General features: G+C 40.4%; 1 protein-coding gene across 4 annotated transcripts in view; it reads right to left on the bottom strand.

Annotated features, from left to right (window-relative positions):
• Nucleotides 1-491: 491 nt before the first annotated feature.
• SETBP1 (SET binding protein 1) overlaps nucleotides 492-14,509 on the bottom strand; it is a 325,800-nt gene continuing 311,782 nt past the window's right edge. For all 4 annotated transcript variants that reach the window (XM_042850713.2, XM_024103393.3, XM_042850714.2 and 1 more), the window contains one exon: nucleotides 492-5,781. In XM_042850713.2, coding sequence (XP_042706647.2) covers nucleotides 5,216-5,781 — 566 coding nt within the window. In that variant the 3' untranslated portion in view covers nucleotides 492-5,215. The remainder of the gene's footprint in view (nucleotides 5,782-14,509) is intronic.

Genomic DNA, 14,509 nt, shown 5'->3' with positions numbered 1-14,509 from the left:
TCACCACCGCTATGCTACCCACTTCTCCCCCCGATGTGAGTCCCGCTCTTCCTTCAGCAAAGGTCATGGGCCACCAGGAGAGGACTCCATGATTTCTAGAGCAAGGGATACCATGATGTGAAGGTAGCTGATCCATGTTTCCATGCGGTAGGTTTGCAGAGATTCCTGCCCATGCATTTTTCTAGGGGGCACAATCTGGGTCACTGGGTGTTGGGCCCCAGTAGTCACAGGTCTAGCTTTCCAGACACAAATTCTGAAGGCGCTTTGGAAAATGAGGCCCATAACATGTGACATTTTTCTTTCTTTCTCTCTCTCTTTTTTTTTGTTTACACTTTTAAGGACGTTCTGGAAAAAAAAGAGAACTGAAGCATGTTTTTCTCCATTACCATAAAGAGGGCTTGTGAGTGCATGGTATTGGTATCCAAAAGCTATTAAACTCCTCAGTGATGTGAAACAGATGGAAAATAAGACAAAAGAATTCACAACTCATGTTAGACTGAATTGAATTCCTTTAATTTCACACAATGAATAACATATGAATAGGATTAACTTTTTTTTTCTTTTCTTTTCTTTTTTTTTTCTTTTTTTTTCTTTTTTTTTTTTTAGTTAAGTGCTCTACACTGTGCTAACCAGACTTGGTAGCCAAAAGACTGAGCTTTGTTTTAGAAAAAAATGTTTAAAAACCAACATCTAAGATCATGAAGGAGCATGACATTAAAGCATGCCAGATGTATCTAAGCCTCAAATAACACCAAGTCCATATCCATTTTTAAATGTACAAAAATGCTTCATGAATAAAAACTGTTACAAAAAGAACATTTCAAACAATGTACAAGGTTTTTTTCTCTTGCCTCTATATTCAATAAAATACAAATACATTTTTTTGCTCTAAAATATGTTTACATACAATCAAAGTAGAACATGCAAATTACACTTTAAAAAAGGCTTTTAAAAACCACTTATGAATACAAACTAAAAATTAGCCAGCACGACTTATAGAACAATCTTGTGCCCCATTCGTTTGAATTTTTTTTTAATTTTTTGAAATACAGTATATACATATTTAACACTTCATGTGCATTTATTATTTAAGAAATAGCTTAAAGAAAAAGAAAAAAGTAAAACAAACCAACATGGGATTGAACTGCTTTCCCCATGTTGTCCAATTGGCAGCTTTTTTATGGTTTTACAATTTTGTTCTTTTTTTTTTTTTTCCTTTTTTAGTGTTTTATACAACCTAGAGAGGCGTCTTTTAGGTTTAGGTTTCTCTTGCTTAAATGTGCTTCTAATTGTCTCAGAACTGCTGCACCTCATATTTTGGATGATGCTAGAAGGAAGAAGTATCACAAAGGCATGATCGGGGTCACCCCAATTCAGAAAAGCATCTCTTTAAGGAGGACAGTGCTTAAACACATGCGTAAGTGATTTCCTGAGTTGGGGGCTGTGAAAAGAAGAGTTCGAGAGATCCTTGTGTATAGAATAATAATCGTTATTATATATTTGTATTACCGTAGCACCTGCGACCCCTCTGTCATGGACCAGGGCCCCATTGTGCCCAGCTTAGTACAACCAATACAAACACAATGAATAGTCCAAAACACTGTTGGAAAATGGAGAATTATGGGCCATGCTGTAGAACCCTAGTATTTATTATTATTAGTGTTGCTGTTGTTTATTTCTACAGTGCCCAAAAGCATGCAAGGTGCTTCACGCAACATTTAGTATTGGAAGGGCTCAAGAAACTGCTTCCCCTCCCTGCTCCCAACTGTCCCCTTTCCTTGCTGTATATAGTCAGTCCTTGGAAATATGTTCTGAGAATTTAGGCAGTTCCTCAGTAAATCTTAATAGTGGTAGGGAGAAAAAAAATCAAAAAGCTCATTACTGGAATAATGTTGGGTAATAAACTTCAGGAGTGGGATTTTAGCCTTAAGCCCTAAAACTAAATCCTTTATGACCTGCATGTAGTACATCACCTTATAATATTATTCTGTCAGCAACTTGCCTATCATCTTTATAGACTATGCAACATGCAGAACACAAATTCTGAGTGCCACCTAGCAACATTTTCTGCCTGCTTTCATACAAATGAGCATGCTAATCATCCGCCAGCCAATACTGGCGGCGCGGTGCTGTTCTTTGGACAAACAGCCCATGCTGGATCAGAGCATCCTTGCTTCCTACCATGTTCCATTGCAAGCTCTTGCGATGAAGAAACAAATCTTCAGTCATGCTGGTTAAAGCCCACTTGACCTAGATAATGTGTCACTGTAAACTCTTTGGAAGCTACTGTTTGGATACCTACTGTTGATTCCTAGTTGTGCCCTTATACCGATGTGGAACCCTGCAGGGAAGAGAAGCAGGGGAGGTAGTGGTGGCGGAGTGCAGGTGATCTTAAGCATTCTGCCTGTGGGCAGCAGACTGTATATTTCCTTCAGTTGTTAGCAAGAGTGTGATGGGGCAGGGTTCCAGCCACCCCCTCAGATCACTAGTTCTGCCCTCTTGGGGACATGAAGCACTGAGTTGGCTCCATAGTCTAGTGCTCAGGGAGAACTAGCTCTGCATTATGTCTGGATGCTGTGAGGGAGGTGTCTATGTGTATGGGGGGCAGCTCCCCAGCGCACCTCTGTAGGGACAGCCAAACTTCAGGACACAAATTCAGCCGTTGGAGATACACGGACAGCTCTGATGATCTTCAATGGGATCCACATGTGGCATCCAAGGATGAAATTTGGCCCTTTGAGACCTTTTCTCCACTTGCTAAGCATGCAACCCTCTGTTATGCTAATGGGGAAACAGAACACTTGAGTATGAATCTAGGATCCGTCAATGCTGGGATTAGTTTCCATTTACAGTCTACCTGGAAAACAAGAATACATTTTTCTTGTGCATTTAAAGAGACACTGTCAACATCTGAGGCCAAAGGGAGAGAAAAAAAATAATTCCTTTAAAAATTAAATACCAATACAGTTGCTTATGGGGGGGATTTAAACATATCTCTGCAGTACCAAGACTTCAACCAGCAACACTGCGCTAGTTCATGAGGACCAGAAAGCAAAACTGATGGTAACAGAATGAGAAACTGACCAGGCTACTCCTAAACTGTGTGAATTGCAAAGGAAATAATAATAATAATAAAAAAAAAAAACACAAAAAAACCCACAAAAAGCAAATTGGTAGAATAAATGGTGCAAAAACAAATTAGGAACAGAATCCTATGGTCCCTCTCACTGGTTTTAATGAGACTTTTAACTGAGTTAAGACCACAAAATTTGTCCCTAGATTTTTTAAAAAATGCATTCAGTTTGAATAACCTAAGGTGCTATAACAGAAGAAAAAAATCAATCTTTGAAAAGAATGAGATTTATGTTTACCGTGTCCCTTTAACACCATAGTCTTGATATGATTCTGTACATATAGAACAGAAAAGAAACACTGCCTTTTTTTGGAGAACTAATATCTTTATTTATTTATTTAGTGTCATGCTATTTGAAATTTCCTTGGCAATAAGCCACATCAAAGATTTCTCAAACTAGGGAATCGTTTAATAATTCCACTTTCCACTCCCTAGCTGGAATTTCCCTCACTTCCTCGACTAACATTAATCTTGCCATGCCAGGTGTTCAGAATCTTGGAGGAATTAAAAATAAAATAAAATAAAATAAAGTTGAAAGTTCCTGTTTTAAAATTTCAACAACTGACTTTTAAAAAGTTTTATGACTGCAACGGAATAGCTTTCATCCTCAGTCTTAGTTTTGCTTAATGTTTTTAACTGGGCTGTGGACATTGAGATCAGATATTTTATCCAAACTAAAATCAATGGCTAAAGTACAACTCGAAGGAGAAATTTACAATTTAAACTGACCATTTAAAGAGACGATTTGTCACACACAGTTTGCATCCATGCAGACTGATAGCTTTGTAATTACATTATGTACAAAAAAACTTTTTAGTTTATTAAGGCAACCACAACTTGGAGAACTTGTCCAAAGTGGCATTAATACAATTGCAGTGGTGCTACCCTTTGAACATTATTTTTATTTTTCAGATAAGAACACTTATTCCTTTTTTGTCTTACGAAGTAATTGCCAAGAAATAACCTACTTCTTCATATGGTTTTATTTTCTGTAATTTTTAAACAACCTACTTTAGCTATTTTCTTTTTAAACAACATACCAAGGCATTGCTACACAGTTTTGATCCAATCCGGCAAACATTCTGCACCTGGGATTCCTGCTGATTTTAATGGGAGTTCCTGGAGATGAGAATGAGCAGGATTGGGCCCTCCTCTGCCCCATCATTTTTGGTGATTTTATCCATATTGTACAATATTTTCTATTCCCTGGAAGTTTCTTGCTGTTCTTTACTGCTATATACTGAGCATGAAAACAACTTGGTGACTGGTGACCCCTTTGTTAACATGCCACTGGGAATTACAAGTTGCTTAACAGAAAGGTGCTACCATTACTGAATATCCATGTACACCTTATTTTAAAACATGATGCTATTCCATCATTCCTCAGGATAGCACTCGGAATGAGTGTGTGTGTGCATGTAAGGCTGTATTTGTGTATTGCCTATATTGCAGCTAGTCCTTGTAAGTAGGCAAATAACTGAGAAAAAAAAGTATAGCTAGAGTAAGATTCAGGCCCTTTGAGATTATGATGTCCCCAAAGCCCAGCAGGTTTATAAAACTGAAAAAAAATTAAATGAATTCAAACAGATCATAACAGAGATCACAGTTGAGGAATTTACATTATTATTTTTTTTACAGTGAGTTCTACTATGGTATAGCTATTCGTAGTTGTGCCTGACCCACCAAATAAAATCCAAGTCGAGTATGCAGCTCTAATGATGTTCAGTTGAGTACTGAGAAGACAGCCTTCCGCTTGCAAGATATGAGAACAGCAATGCTGAGATGCTGATTTGTTTTGGACACTCTGCAAAGTGGATGGTCTCATTAACTTTGAAATTCCCCCACCCACACTCTGCTCCTTTCCCCCTTTTCCTACGGGCTAGTGCCAAAGATGACAATGATGATGATGATTATTATTGGTCCATCCTATCTGAACGGTTATGGCTGCCATGCTACTGAGAAGGAGAGTGACTCTGATGCTGCTTCAGGCGTCAAGCAGAACCTACACCCCTTACACACGTCAGTGTGTCGGTCATGAAGTGCTCAGCACCCAATACTGGCGGTCCATTGGATGTGTCTGTACTAGGGAAGAATTTCACTTTCACTTCCTCTTGCTTTCCGGTGCCTTTTCACTTTCACTTCCTCTTCCTCCTCCTGATGCTGCTGCAGATGCGGTTTGTTTTTCCTCTTTCCAACTCGTGGTGTCCGGGAAAGGGGTGGAGGTGGAGGAGGAGGCGGCGGGGGAGGAGGGGGAAGCGGTGGTGTCTCTCGAGCCATGTTTATTACAGCCTCAATGGTGGCCATGACTGTATCTTGACTGGCTGCTTGCTCCAGTATTAAAGGGTTCAATGTGGGTCTCTGACCTCGTTTGCTGGGAAGGTCAACGCATTTTTCCAGAACTGGCATTTGGTCTCTGGAGTCTTCGTCAAACGAGAAAGGTTGCTTCCGGGGACGCCCTCTCCTCTTCTTTACGAAGTTATTGCCTGTCTTTGATTGTCTCTGCAGCCGCTTGGCTTTTAGGATTTTGTTCACGTGATCCAAGTTCTTTTTGGTGGACAGGATCTTGGTGTAGTTGCACATCTTGCGCACCTCACACTGGATTGCTTCGATTTCCCGACGCTTGAATCTCTTTTTCAGTGGTGAGCTGGCTGCCGGGAGAAAGGGAGAGAAACATCCATTGTTAACACAAAAATGAATGAAAACTGTCTCGCTCCTCCCACCGTTAGAAAGGTGAAAAGCTGGTGTTTTTGAACATGTTTAATAGAGCAGAATAAAATGATTAATAGTAATGGGTGATAATAAATAATGACAGAAAGATGGAAACCAGCATAGAAAAAGCAATTAAAAAAAAGAAGACGACAAGATTATTTCTTATAGTGGCTGAATCAGCCATGGAAGAATAATTGTTATAATCTTTATTGCCAGTTTAGATAAAAAACTTTAGGACCCCAACTACACAACAATCCTCAAAGATCTATCCATCTTCGTGTCCTCTCTGGAGCAACCTGTAGTTGCCAACCTGCTTTTCATTCCTTTTGCCTAATGACCTGTGAAACTCCAAAGCAATAAAGACTTCACTACAACATGTTTTACAATGGGCTTGATTTAACCCCACTGCTGTATGGGACTGCCACGAAGGGGCCTGCTCTCTGTCCCTGCTCCGATGCCTTCCCATGGTGTTGGAGGACATGGTAGTGAAGAGATGCCACACTGATTTAATGTACTAGCTATCAACCTTGGTAGGACTGGTCACCAATCTGGCATACATCAGATACATCACAATATCTGCACACTTGATGGCTTCACCCTGCCCTTTAATGGTCACTGCAGTATCCAATGCAGTTGAGAAGTGACAGGAATCAGTTGTAATGACTATAAAAGAGACTCGTTATTGAAGCCAGTGAACATAGACTCTGTGGTTGTCTTTAGCTCCCAGACTCACTAGCGTACTTGTGCTCCTTAATATCACCACCCTAAGCACTGACCTGAACTAATCAGTCATAAAATTGATGGCTGTCTACACTACAGTCACACTGGAAAAGTCAGAGTCAACAACAGTTGCCACATTGCAGTATCAGAGATACTACAGTAAACGCCTACACTTAAAGAGAATATAACTAATCTCCCAGATACCAGAGCAGTAAGGGTAAGTAAATACTGTCTCTTTAATGCGAATCACTGTAGATTTTTTGTAAGTTACATTCTGTAATATCTGGTGGATGGGAGAAACTCAAAAACCATTCATAAGTAAGTACAATCAAAGAAGCATCCAAAACACCCCATTAAAACACCTTTTCTCAAAATGCTTCAGCACTAGTTTTCTGGGCAGAAAAAGGAAGCGAATGTGCATATGCAAAATTTATTCATTGCAAAAAAAACCCTAAAACTTACCAAAATTTCTAATATTCGTACTCAGGTGCAAGACTGTCATTCAGTTCCCCTACTATACTTATTTGTCTAGGACAAATTGAGATCCTATATTGAAAGGAATGATGATCCAGTGGTTAGGATTCTAGATTAGCATTCCAGAGACTTGGGCACAAGTCTCTCCTGTGCCAAATACCTTGAACAAGTCACTTTGGGCCAAATTTCTAAAGGTTTTAGACAATTGAAGCTGCAGATAGGTGCCTACTAGGATTTTCACAAGCAACTAGGTATCTAACTCCCATTAAAATCAATGAATGCCTAGGTACTTTTAAAATCCCACTAGGCCCATATCTAATAAAATGGGGGTAAAAGAACTTCCCCACCTAACCTGGGTGTTGTGAAGATATATACATTTAAAAGATTGAGAGGTGCCCAAAGATTACAGGAAATGGGGGCCATGTAAGTACCTATGATGGAAGATATTGTTTTAATATTGAATTTCCATTGGGTTGCACAGAATTTTGCCCTTACCAAATTAAGCATTTAAAAAAAAACTGGCACTAATAATGCTAATTTCAAAACCAGGGAAATGTGGCTTGTATACTTAAAAATATAGCAATAATAGTGACAACAATCTTAGGGTTAAATTCTGTGTTCACTTGAATGGGATTCTTGGCATCAGTAGGATTGCATGGGTCACATATAACACCAGAATGTATGTAGTGACACTTTCTGTTTTTTAAAGGTCTGTGCAAACATGAACCGATTAGTCCAAATGACATCTTGGTGAACTAGGTAAGTATTATTAACTCAGTCTTGCACATGGGGAAGTTGAGACCCACAGAGTCTGGTTCTGATCTCTCTTACACTGGTTTTATGGTGACTTATCTCCATTGACTGCAAAGTTGTTAGTGCCTGATCCAAGGTTTATTGTAGTTAATGGAAACATTCCCATTGACTTCCACGGACTTTGGATCAAGCCCTTATTCTTAAAATAAATAAATAAAAAATATAAATAAATTAATGGAGATATCCCATCTCCTAGAACTAGAAGGGACCTTGAAAGGTCATTGAGTCCAACCCCCTGCCTTCACTAGCAGGACCAAGTACTGATTTTGCCCCAAATCCCTAAGTGGCCCCCTCAAGGATTGAACTCACAACCCTGGGTTTAACAGGCTAACGCTCAAACCACTGAGCTATCCCTGCCCCCTTAATTCAGACCATTGTATCTTAGATCAGAATCTAAGACTGCAGTTAAGTCACTTGCCCAAGATCACACAGTGAGTCATTATCCGAGCTGGGAACAGAACTCAGCAGTTCCTGGCTCCCAGTCCTTTGCTTAGGATGCTAGACCTTCTTAAATTGTTGAATTGTTCCTCACTAGATGGGGGCTTCAGTTCACAGTTCATAACTTGCTCACAGGTTATGAGTAAGTGACTATCCCTTTGTGAATGAAACAGAATGTATTGATTAAACTACTGAAATAATGTGGATTTCCTTTTATTTCTAACCTATCTCTTCTGCACTAACAGAAACGAAATGAGAGAATTCAGGATTTTGTAGTAAATAATAAAATATATCCCACTAAATTAACCTCGGTCCATGTCTACTTGCAAACTTAATTTACACCTGACTGTCAAGCAGTTGCTTGGGTTTCAAATCCTGGAAGTTTCAAAAGCAGCCAAGATTTATAGAAAGGTTCACTTGGGGGTTATCACTCCCTTCATGGATAACAGCCCAATCCTTCTAGCGGTAGTTTAAAATAAAGTTCTATTTTAACATTTTCTGTAGATAACCAAGAACAATCAAGTGGCAGAAAACACTATTTGCTTGCTCTGGGATACACCAATTTCAGAGTAGAAAACTCATTCATTGTCTTTCCCCTTTGGAGAACATAAATTATTGGCTCATATAGCACCAGGTTGCTTGGATTCCACAAAGAGCTTGCATAAACAAACCCAAGTTACAATGCAAGAGGTAGGAGTGAGTCATAAACAAAACACAGACATATGCTCTCATATAAATAAAGACCTGGATGGCCAACTTCCCAAAGTCTGGTTTTCATTAATTACAAAACAAAATACATTTTCCATATGTAGCCCACTCTTCCCTCCCCCCCCCCAAAAAAAAATCACTGACAGTTTGTGACTCACAGAGGACAAAGAAAAGAGGAATGCAGTCATTTTGGTAACGAATACAGAAAGGCTGGAAATGAAATATCCAAACTGCTAGGGAAAATCCAATTAGTTGCACTAAATTTCCTGCAAGTATTTTGGTCCCCCCTAAAAAGTGTAGATTAAGTGTTTTCAGGTTGAGTGCTGGTAAGAGACTGATGTTTATTTCCTGGCCTGATCACATGGTCTAGGACATGGTCACATCCCTGTCACATGGCAAGAGTCAATGTCAACTGACTCCAGTGACTATTGTTACATCTTCCAGTATTGCCAACCCCAAGCATTTAAAACTCATGAGATTGGCTTTAAAATCTTTAAATAAATAAATAAATTTGGGGTTCTTTTTATTTGCTTTTTTTAAAAAAGAGTTGTTTTCTGGATGCACTCAGGTCACATTTTCAAGCATGTCTCTGCAACCATGAGGGTAGAAACTTAAACTTAAAAAAGAAAAGAAAAAGCTGAGATTCTCATGTAAGCAAGTAACCACAAAAGGTGTGGTTTTTAAAAATACACCAGATATTGCGAAATTTGAGACAAAGTTGCAAAGAGTTGGCCACGCTCTCTTCCCTTCCTTTTCATAGACTCATAGACATTAAGGTCAGAAAGGAACATCGTGATCATCCAAGTCTGACCTGCACACTGCACGCCACAGAACCTCTCCCACTCCTGAAATAGACCCCCAACCTCTGGCTGAGTTACTGAAGTCCTCAAATCATGGTTTAACTTCATGTTACAGAAAATTCACCATTTACCCTAGTTTAAACCTGCAAGTGAACCATGCCCCATGCTGCATAGGAAGGTGAAAAAACCCCAGGGTCTCAGCCAATCTGACCTGGGGAGAAATTCCTTCCTGATCCCAAATATGGCAATCAGTTAGACGTTGAGCATGTGGGCAAGACCCACCAGGCAGATACCTGGGAAAGAATTCTCTGTACCAACTCAAAGCCCTCCCCATCTCGTATCCCGTCTCCAGCAGTTGGGAATTTTTGCTACTGGCAGTCACCGATGGGCCACAGGACATCGTAGGCAGTCCTATCGTGCCATCCCCTCCATAAACTTTGCAAGCTCAGTCTTGAAACCAGTTAGGTTTTTTTGCCCCCACTGCTCCCCTTAGAAGGCTGTTCCAGAACGTTACTCCTCTGATGGTTAGAAACCTTTGTCTAATTTTGAACCTAAACTTGTTGATGGACAGTTTATAGCCATTTGTTCTTGTGTCCACATTCGTGTGTAACTTAAATAACTCCTCTCCCTCTCTAGTATTTATCCCTCTGATGTATTTATAGAGAGCAGTCATACCTCCCCATAGCCTTCTTTTGGTTAGGCTAAACAAGCCAACCTCTTTGAGTCTCCTCTCATAAAGTAGGTTTTCCATTCCTTGGATCATCCCAGTAGCCCTTCTCTGCACCTCTTCCAGTTTGAATTCCTCCCCGCCCCCCCGACCCCAAATCTATTGAAAATAAAACAGCAACCAAAGTTCTCTGAGGATTATAATGCTTATCAGCTAACTGCCAATAACTGCTGTTGCTGCACCTCAGTGACTTTCTGATCATCCCACACTTATTTTTCTCAAAACAGTTGTTTTTGAAGTGGGCCGTTCTGCCACTGAGGTGGATTTTTCCCCCCTTAATGAGTGGGTGGACATGGGATATGGTTATTAACTCTTATCAGCAGGATTCTGGATATCCTCTAGAAGCAGAGATCTGGTGTCTTCCTTGGGTTTGTTTAGATACCTTCTCTTCTTCCTCATGTATAACTAACTCCTGGGCGGTTTGACCTTGGAATTGACTGTTAAGTTGGCAAGTTGCCAGCTACTTTCTGTTGGATTCTACTGTTTCTCTCACTTCCAAGTGTTAGGATGCCTGTTAGAGTACTGGACTCTTTTACTGTTTCCGGGCTATCCTCAGGAAGCCAGTCAGATGTTGACATGAATGTTTTTGCCCTTCTATTCTTGAAGGTTCTGAGCTGGTATTCCTAATAATACACTTTGTGCAGGAGGTCAGACTAGATGAGCATGATGGTGCCTTCTGACCGTAAAGTTTATTAGTCTATGAGGTGTGTTGTGATATTTTATCAATTATAAGTATGCATCTCTTGAATATACCAGGCCTATGAGGTAAATAGGGTGGGTCTTTAACAAAACTTTTTAAAGCTTTAAAAAAGTTCAGTGCATAGGATGGTTAGCTTGTATTGAATCTGTACTGGTTCACCTAGCTGCAGTCTCTATTCACTATGAGCCAGACTGTTGGGGAGCGTCAGGGCCATTTGATTGCACATAGGATTTAATGAGGTGTGCTTGTGCTGATATCACAAAGAGAATTGTCAAAGGGAGCCACTTATGAACTCAGGACCACTTTGTGTTATTAAGTCATCTGGAAGCTCTTAGTGAGCAAACTGCTGTGTACTATGTACTCTTATACTCCTACTTGACATTTTGTACCATGGTTAAGCGTAATAAGAGTTAATTTTTATATTTATGATTATAATTTGTCATTTGTATTACTGTAGTGCCTAGGAGGCCCACTCAAGGTCCAGAACCTCAAAGTGCCAGGTGCTGTACAAACAGAGAACAAACCAACAGTCCCTGCCTCAAAGAGCTGACAATCTATGTAAGAACGTACCTTTGCAATTTGATTCACCCAGATCAGCACCCAGTCCCAGGGTAGTTAGAATACTAATTTGGATTCAGTAGTTCTTTTGCATCCTTTTTCCTGTATTTACTTTATCCTTCACCTTTAGGTCTCTTGTAACTACAGAAATGTTCTCTTCTAGTACCACAAAAGGGATGAGGCAATAGCACTACTCCAACTGAGTGCTGGCCTTTGGAGCAGGCGGGGCCTTCCAAAGGGATGGTGCAGTAGGACCATTGCCTATGTGTAGCAGGGAGCAAGGGGAAAGATTGTGCTGCTTGAGGCACTGGGTAGTATGACTCTGCACTGCCCCAATGAGGGCTTGTGTCTATTTGAACAATCTGGCTAGAGACTAGAGACTACAGCTAGGTGAACCAGAACAGATTCAATACAAGCCAACCTCAACCACCCATCCTATGCGCTGAACCTTTTTAAAGCCTTTAAAAGTTTTGTTAAAGACACAACCTATTTACCTCATATCATGGTCCATCCTACTAGCCTTATGACTCTTCCAACCAGCCCCGCCAGCCTCCCTATATACCTTCCTCTTTCCTGGATTGTTCTGCAAGTCCCACTCTGGGCAACCATGCCACTACTTCTCAAAGGCCATGCAATGTCAGACGGGCCTACATAATGCAACCCAGAATGCAGGGAGTTTGATTACAGCACCAGTGAGGCTGCTGGTAGGAGCAGGATGTCTTCTGACCTTCCCACGACAGGAGCTTCCCAAATACTTGGAGGCAAGAAATGAAAGAACAAATACTGAACTTCCCACACTATGAAGAGGAGCTGTGGGAGAGGAACAGAAGGATGGGCTTAGGCATCAATCTCAAAGATGAGATGTTAGGTGCAGCTTCCCTCCACTCCACTCAGAGGAGCTGCTAGACAGGAGAAAGACCTTTTGCTTCAAAGATAATGAAGAGCCACAGGGAAAGAGCCAGAGCCCATTGTGGGTTCCATTATAGCGAAGGCCTCACAAGTTATGGATATTAATTCAGATAAGGACCTTCAGTTCTGGACCTCTATCTGACACCAACTGTGTGAGGTTTTCCCATGGTTAACAGAGACTAGCTCTTCACAAATGCTACTGTGCCCTGTACAAGTACCTATAAAGTCTCAGACCAATGTCACCCCGTCTCAATGGGTCCTCTTTCCAACTGAGCCCTTACACGCCTACTCCATTATTATCCCACCCTCCAGATACAAACAAACCTGCCTCCCCATAAGTGAGTCACCATAATTAAAAACAACAACTACAAAATCAATTGAATCCTTAAAAAGACATTTTGATGACTTGCAAGAAAACGAGAAACTATTTGGAAAGGGCTGGAGTTTATTTCTCTTCTCTCTTCATCTGCACAGCTGCAATGTCGCTCTGTCTCGCAAATAGAGACAAATTGAAATGGCTACCGGACATGCGAGGAAGCCATAGAGTATTGATATGACACAGGAAATAGCTTCTGAGGCAAAGGGGAGAAGCTTTGCTTAAGCTAGACATTTCCAGTGCTGGTTTAAAGCTGTCTGAATCACTGTGTGACATGAAGAGGTGAGCACAGGTTCATCATACTGTTGGGAAGTTCACCAATACCTCCCTAACTTTATTCTGGACAGCTTTGGTCTGTCTGTAGCACTAAAGATCATTCTTAATAATTGTCATTAGAGATCCCTTTGGAGTTGCCAGAGGCCATTTACAACAGCATAGTACAGAGAACAGTGTTTGTTCAACAGCTGGGCTCAGTTTGTAGACTTGGTTTGAATCAAGAAGTTTTCAAAGAGCTCCCCATTAATTACAGGAAACCCACAGTACTGTCCTGTTTTCCCATTAACACAGTTTCTTTTGGTTTTCACTAAATTATTTCAACATCTGGGCTACAGATAAACCAACAATTTAATTAGACTTCTGACAATGGAAAGAGTGAACTATGCAGACAAGCGTACACTTTCATCTTGCAACTGATCATAAAATATTTGTGTGCTTTCATTCTCCTGTATTAAAAAAATAATAATCTGCCCTTAGCTCAGCTCTGTAATACTTTCCTGTATATAAACAGAGACTCCTGAATATTTGATACAAAAAGGTTATCTTTACAGAAACCACTTTATGCATGGAGCCCTTGTTTTCATTATTTATCCAAGACGAAGGGATTCATTTAGAAGCACAGTACTTTTGCGCTTTAATGGTGCTTTACATTGGTCAATTAAATAACCAATTCTTGCAAAACTCTGCAACAATGGTAACTCTTTTGCAAATGGGAAAATTGAGGCATATCAAGGTTAAGAAACTCTTGAGGTTTAGGGAGATCTCAATGAAGGGCTGTGCACTGTGGATTCCCTATTACTGGAGACTGGGGTTAGCTTAAGGCCTGCTCTAAACTAGAAAATTAGGTTAGTCTAATTAAGTTGGTCAGAGGTATGAGAAATCCATCCCCTTGAGCAGTGTAAAGTCAACCTACGTCCTGTGTAGACAGTGCTAGGTCGACGGAAAAATCAGCCCCTCAGGGAGGTGGATTACCTACGCTGATCGGAGAATCCCACCTGTCAGCACAGGTAATGTCTACACTAAAGTATCACAATGGCACAACTGCAGCATTTCAAGTGTAGACAAAGCCCCTAGTCTTGTCACATTCAAGTCATAATGCCAGACCTATCTCTTTACGCAAGCTTCCCAGATTAACAAAGACGATGAGCATATGACCTAGCTACATTTC

This window comes from Chrysemys picta, chromosome 6 (genome assembly GCF_011386835.1).
Source record: "Chrysemys picta bellii isolate R12L10 chromosome 6, ASM1138683v2, whole genome shotgun sequence".
In the NCBI taxonomy this organism is placed as follows: domain Eukaryota; kingdom Metazoa; phylum Chordata; order Testudines; family Emydidae; genus Chrysemys; species Chrysemys picta.
Note: the sequence above shows the minus strand (reverse complement) of the source record. Positions and strands in the feature narration are given on the sequence as shown.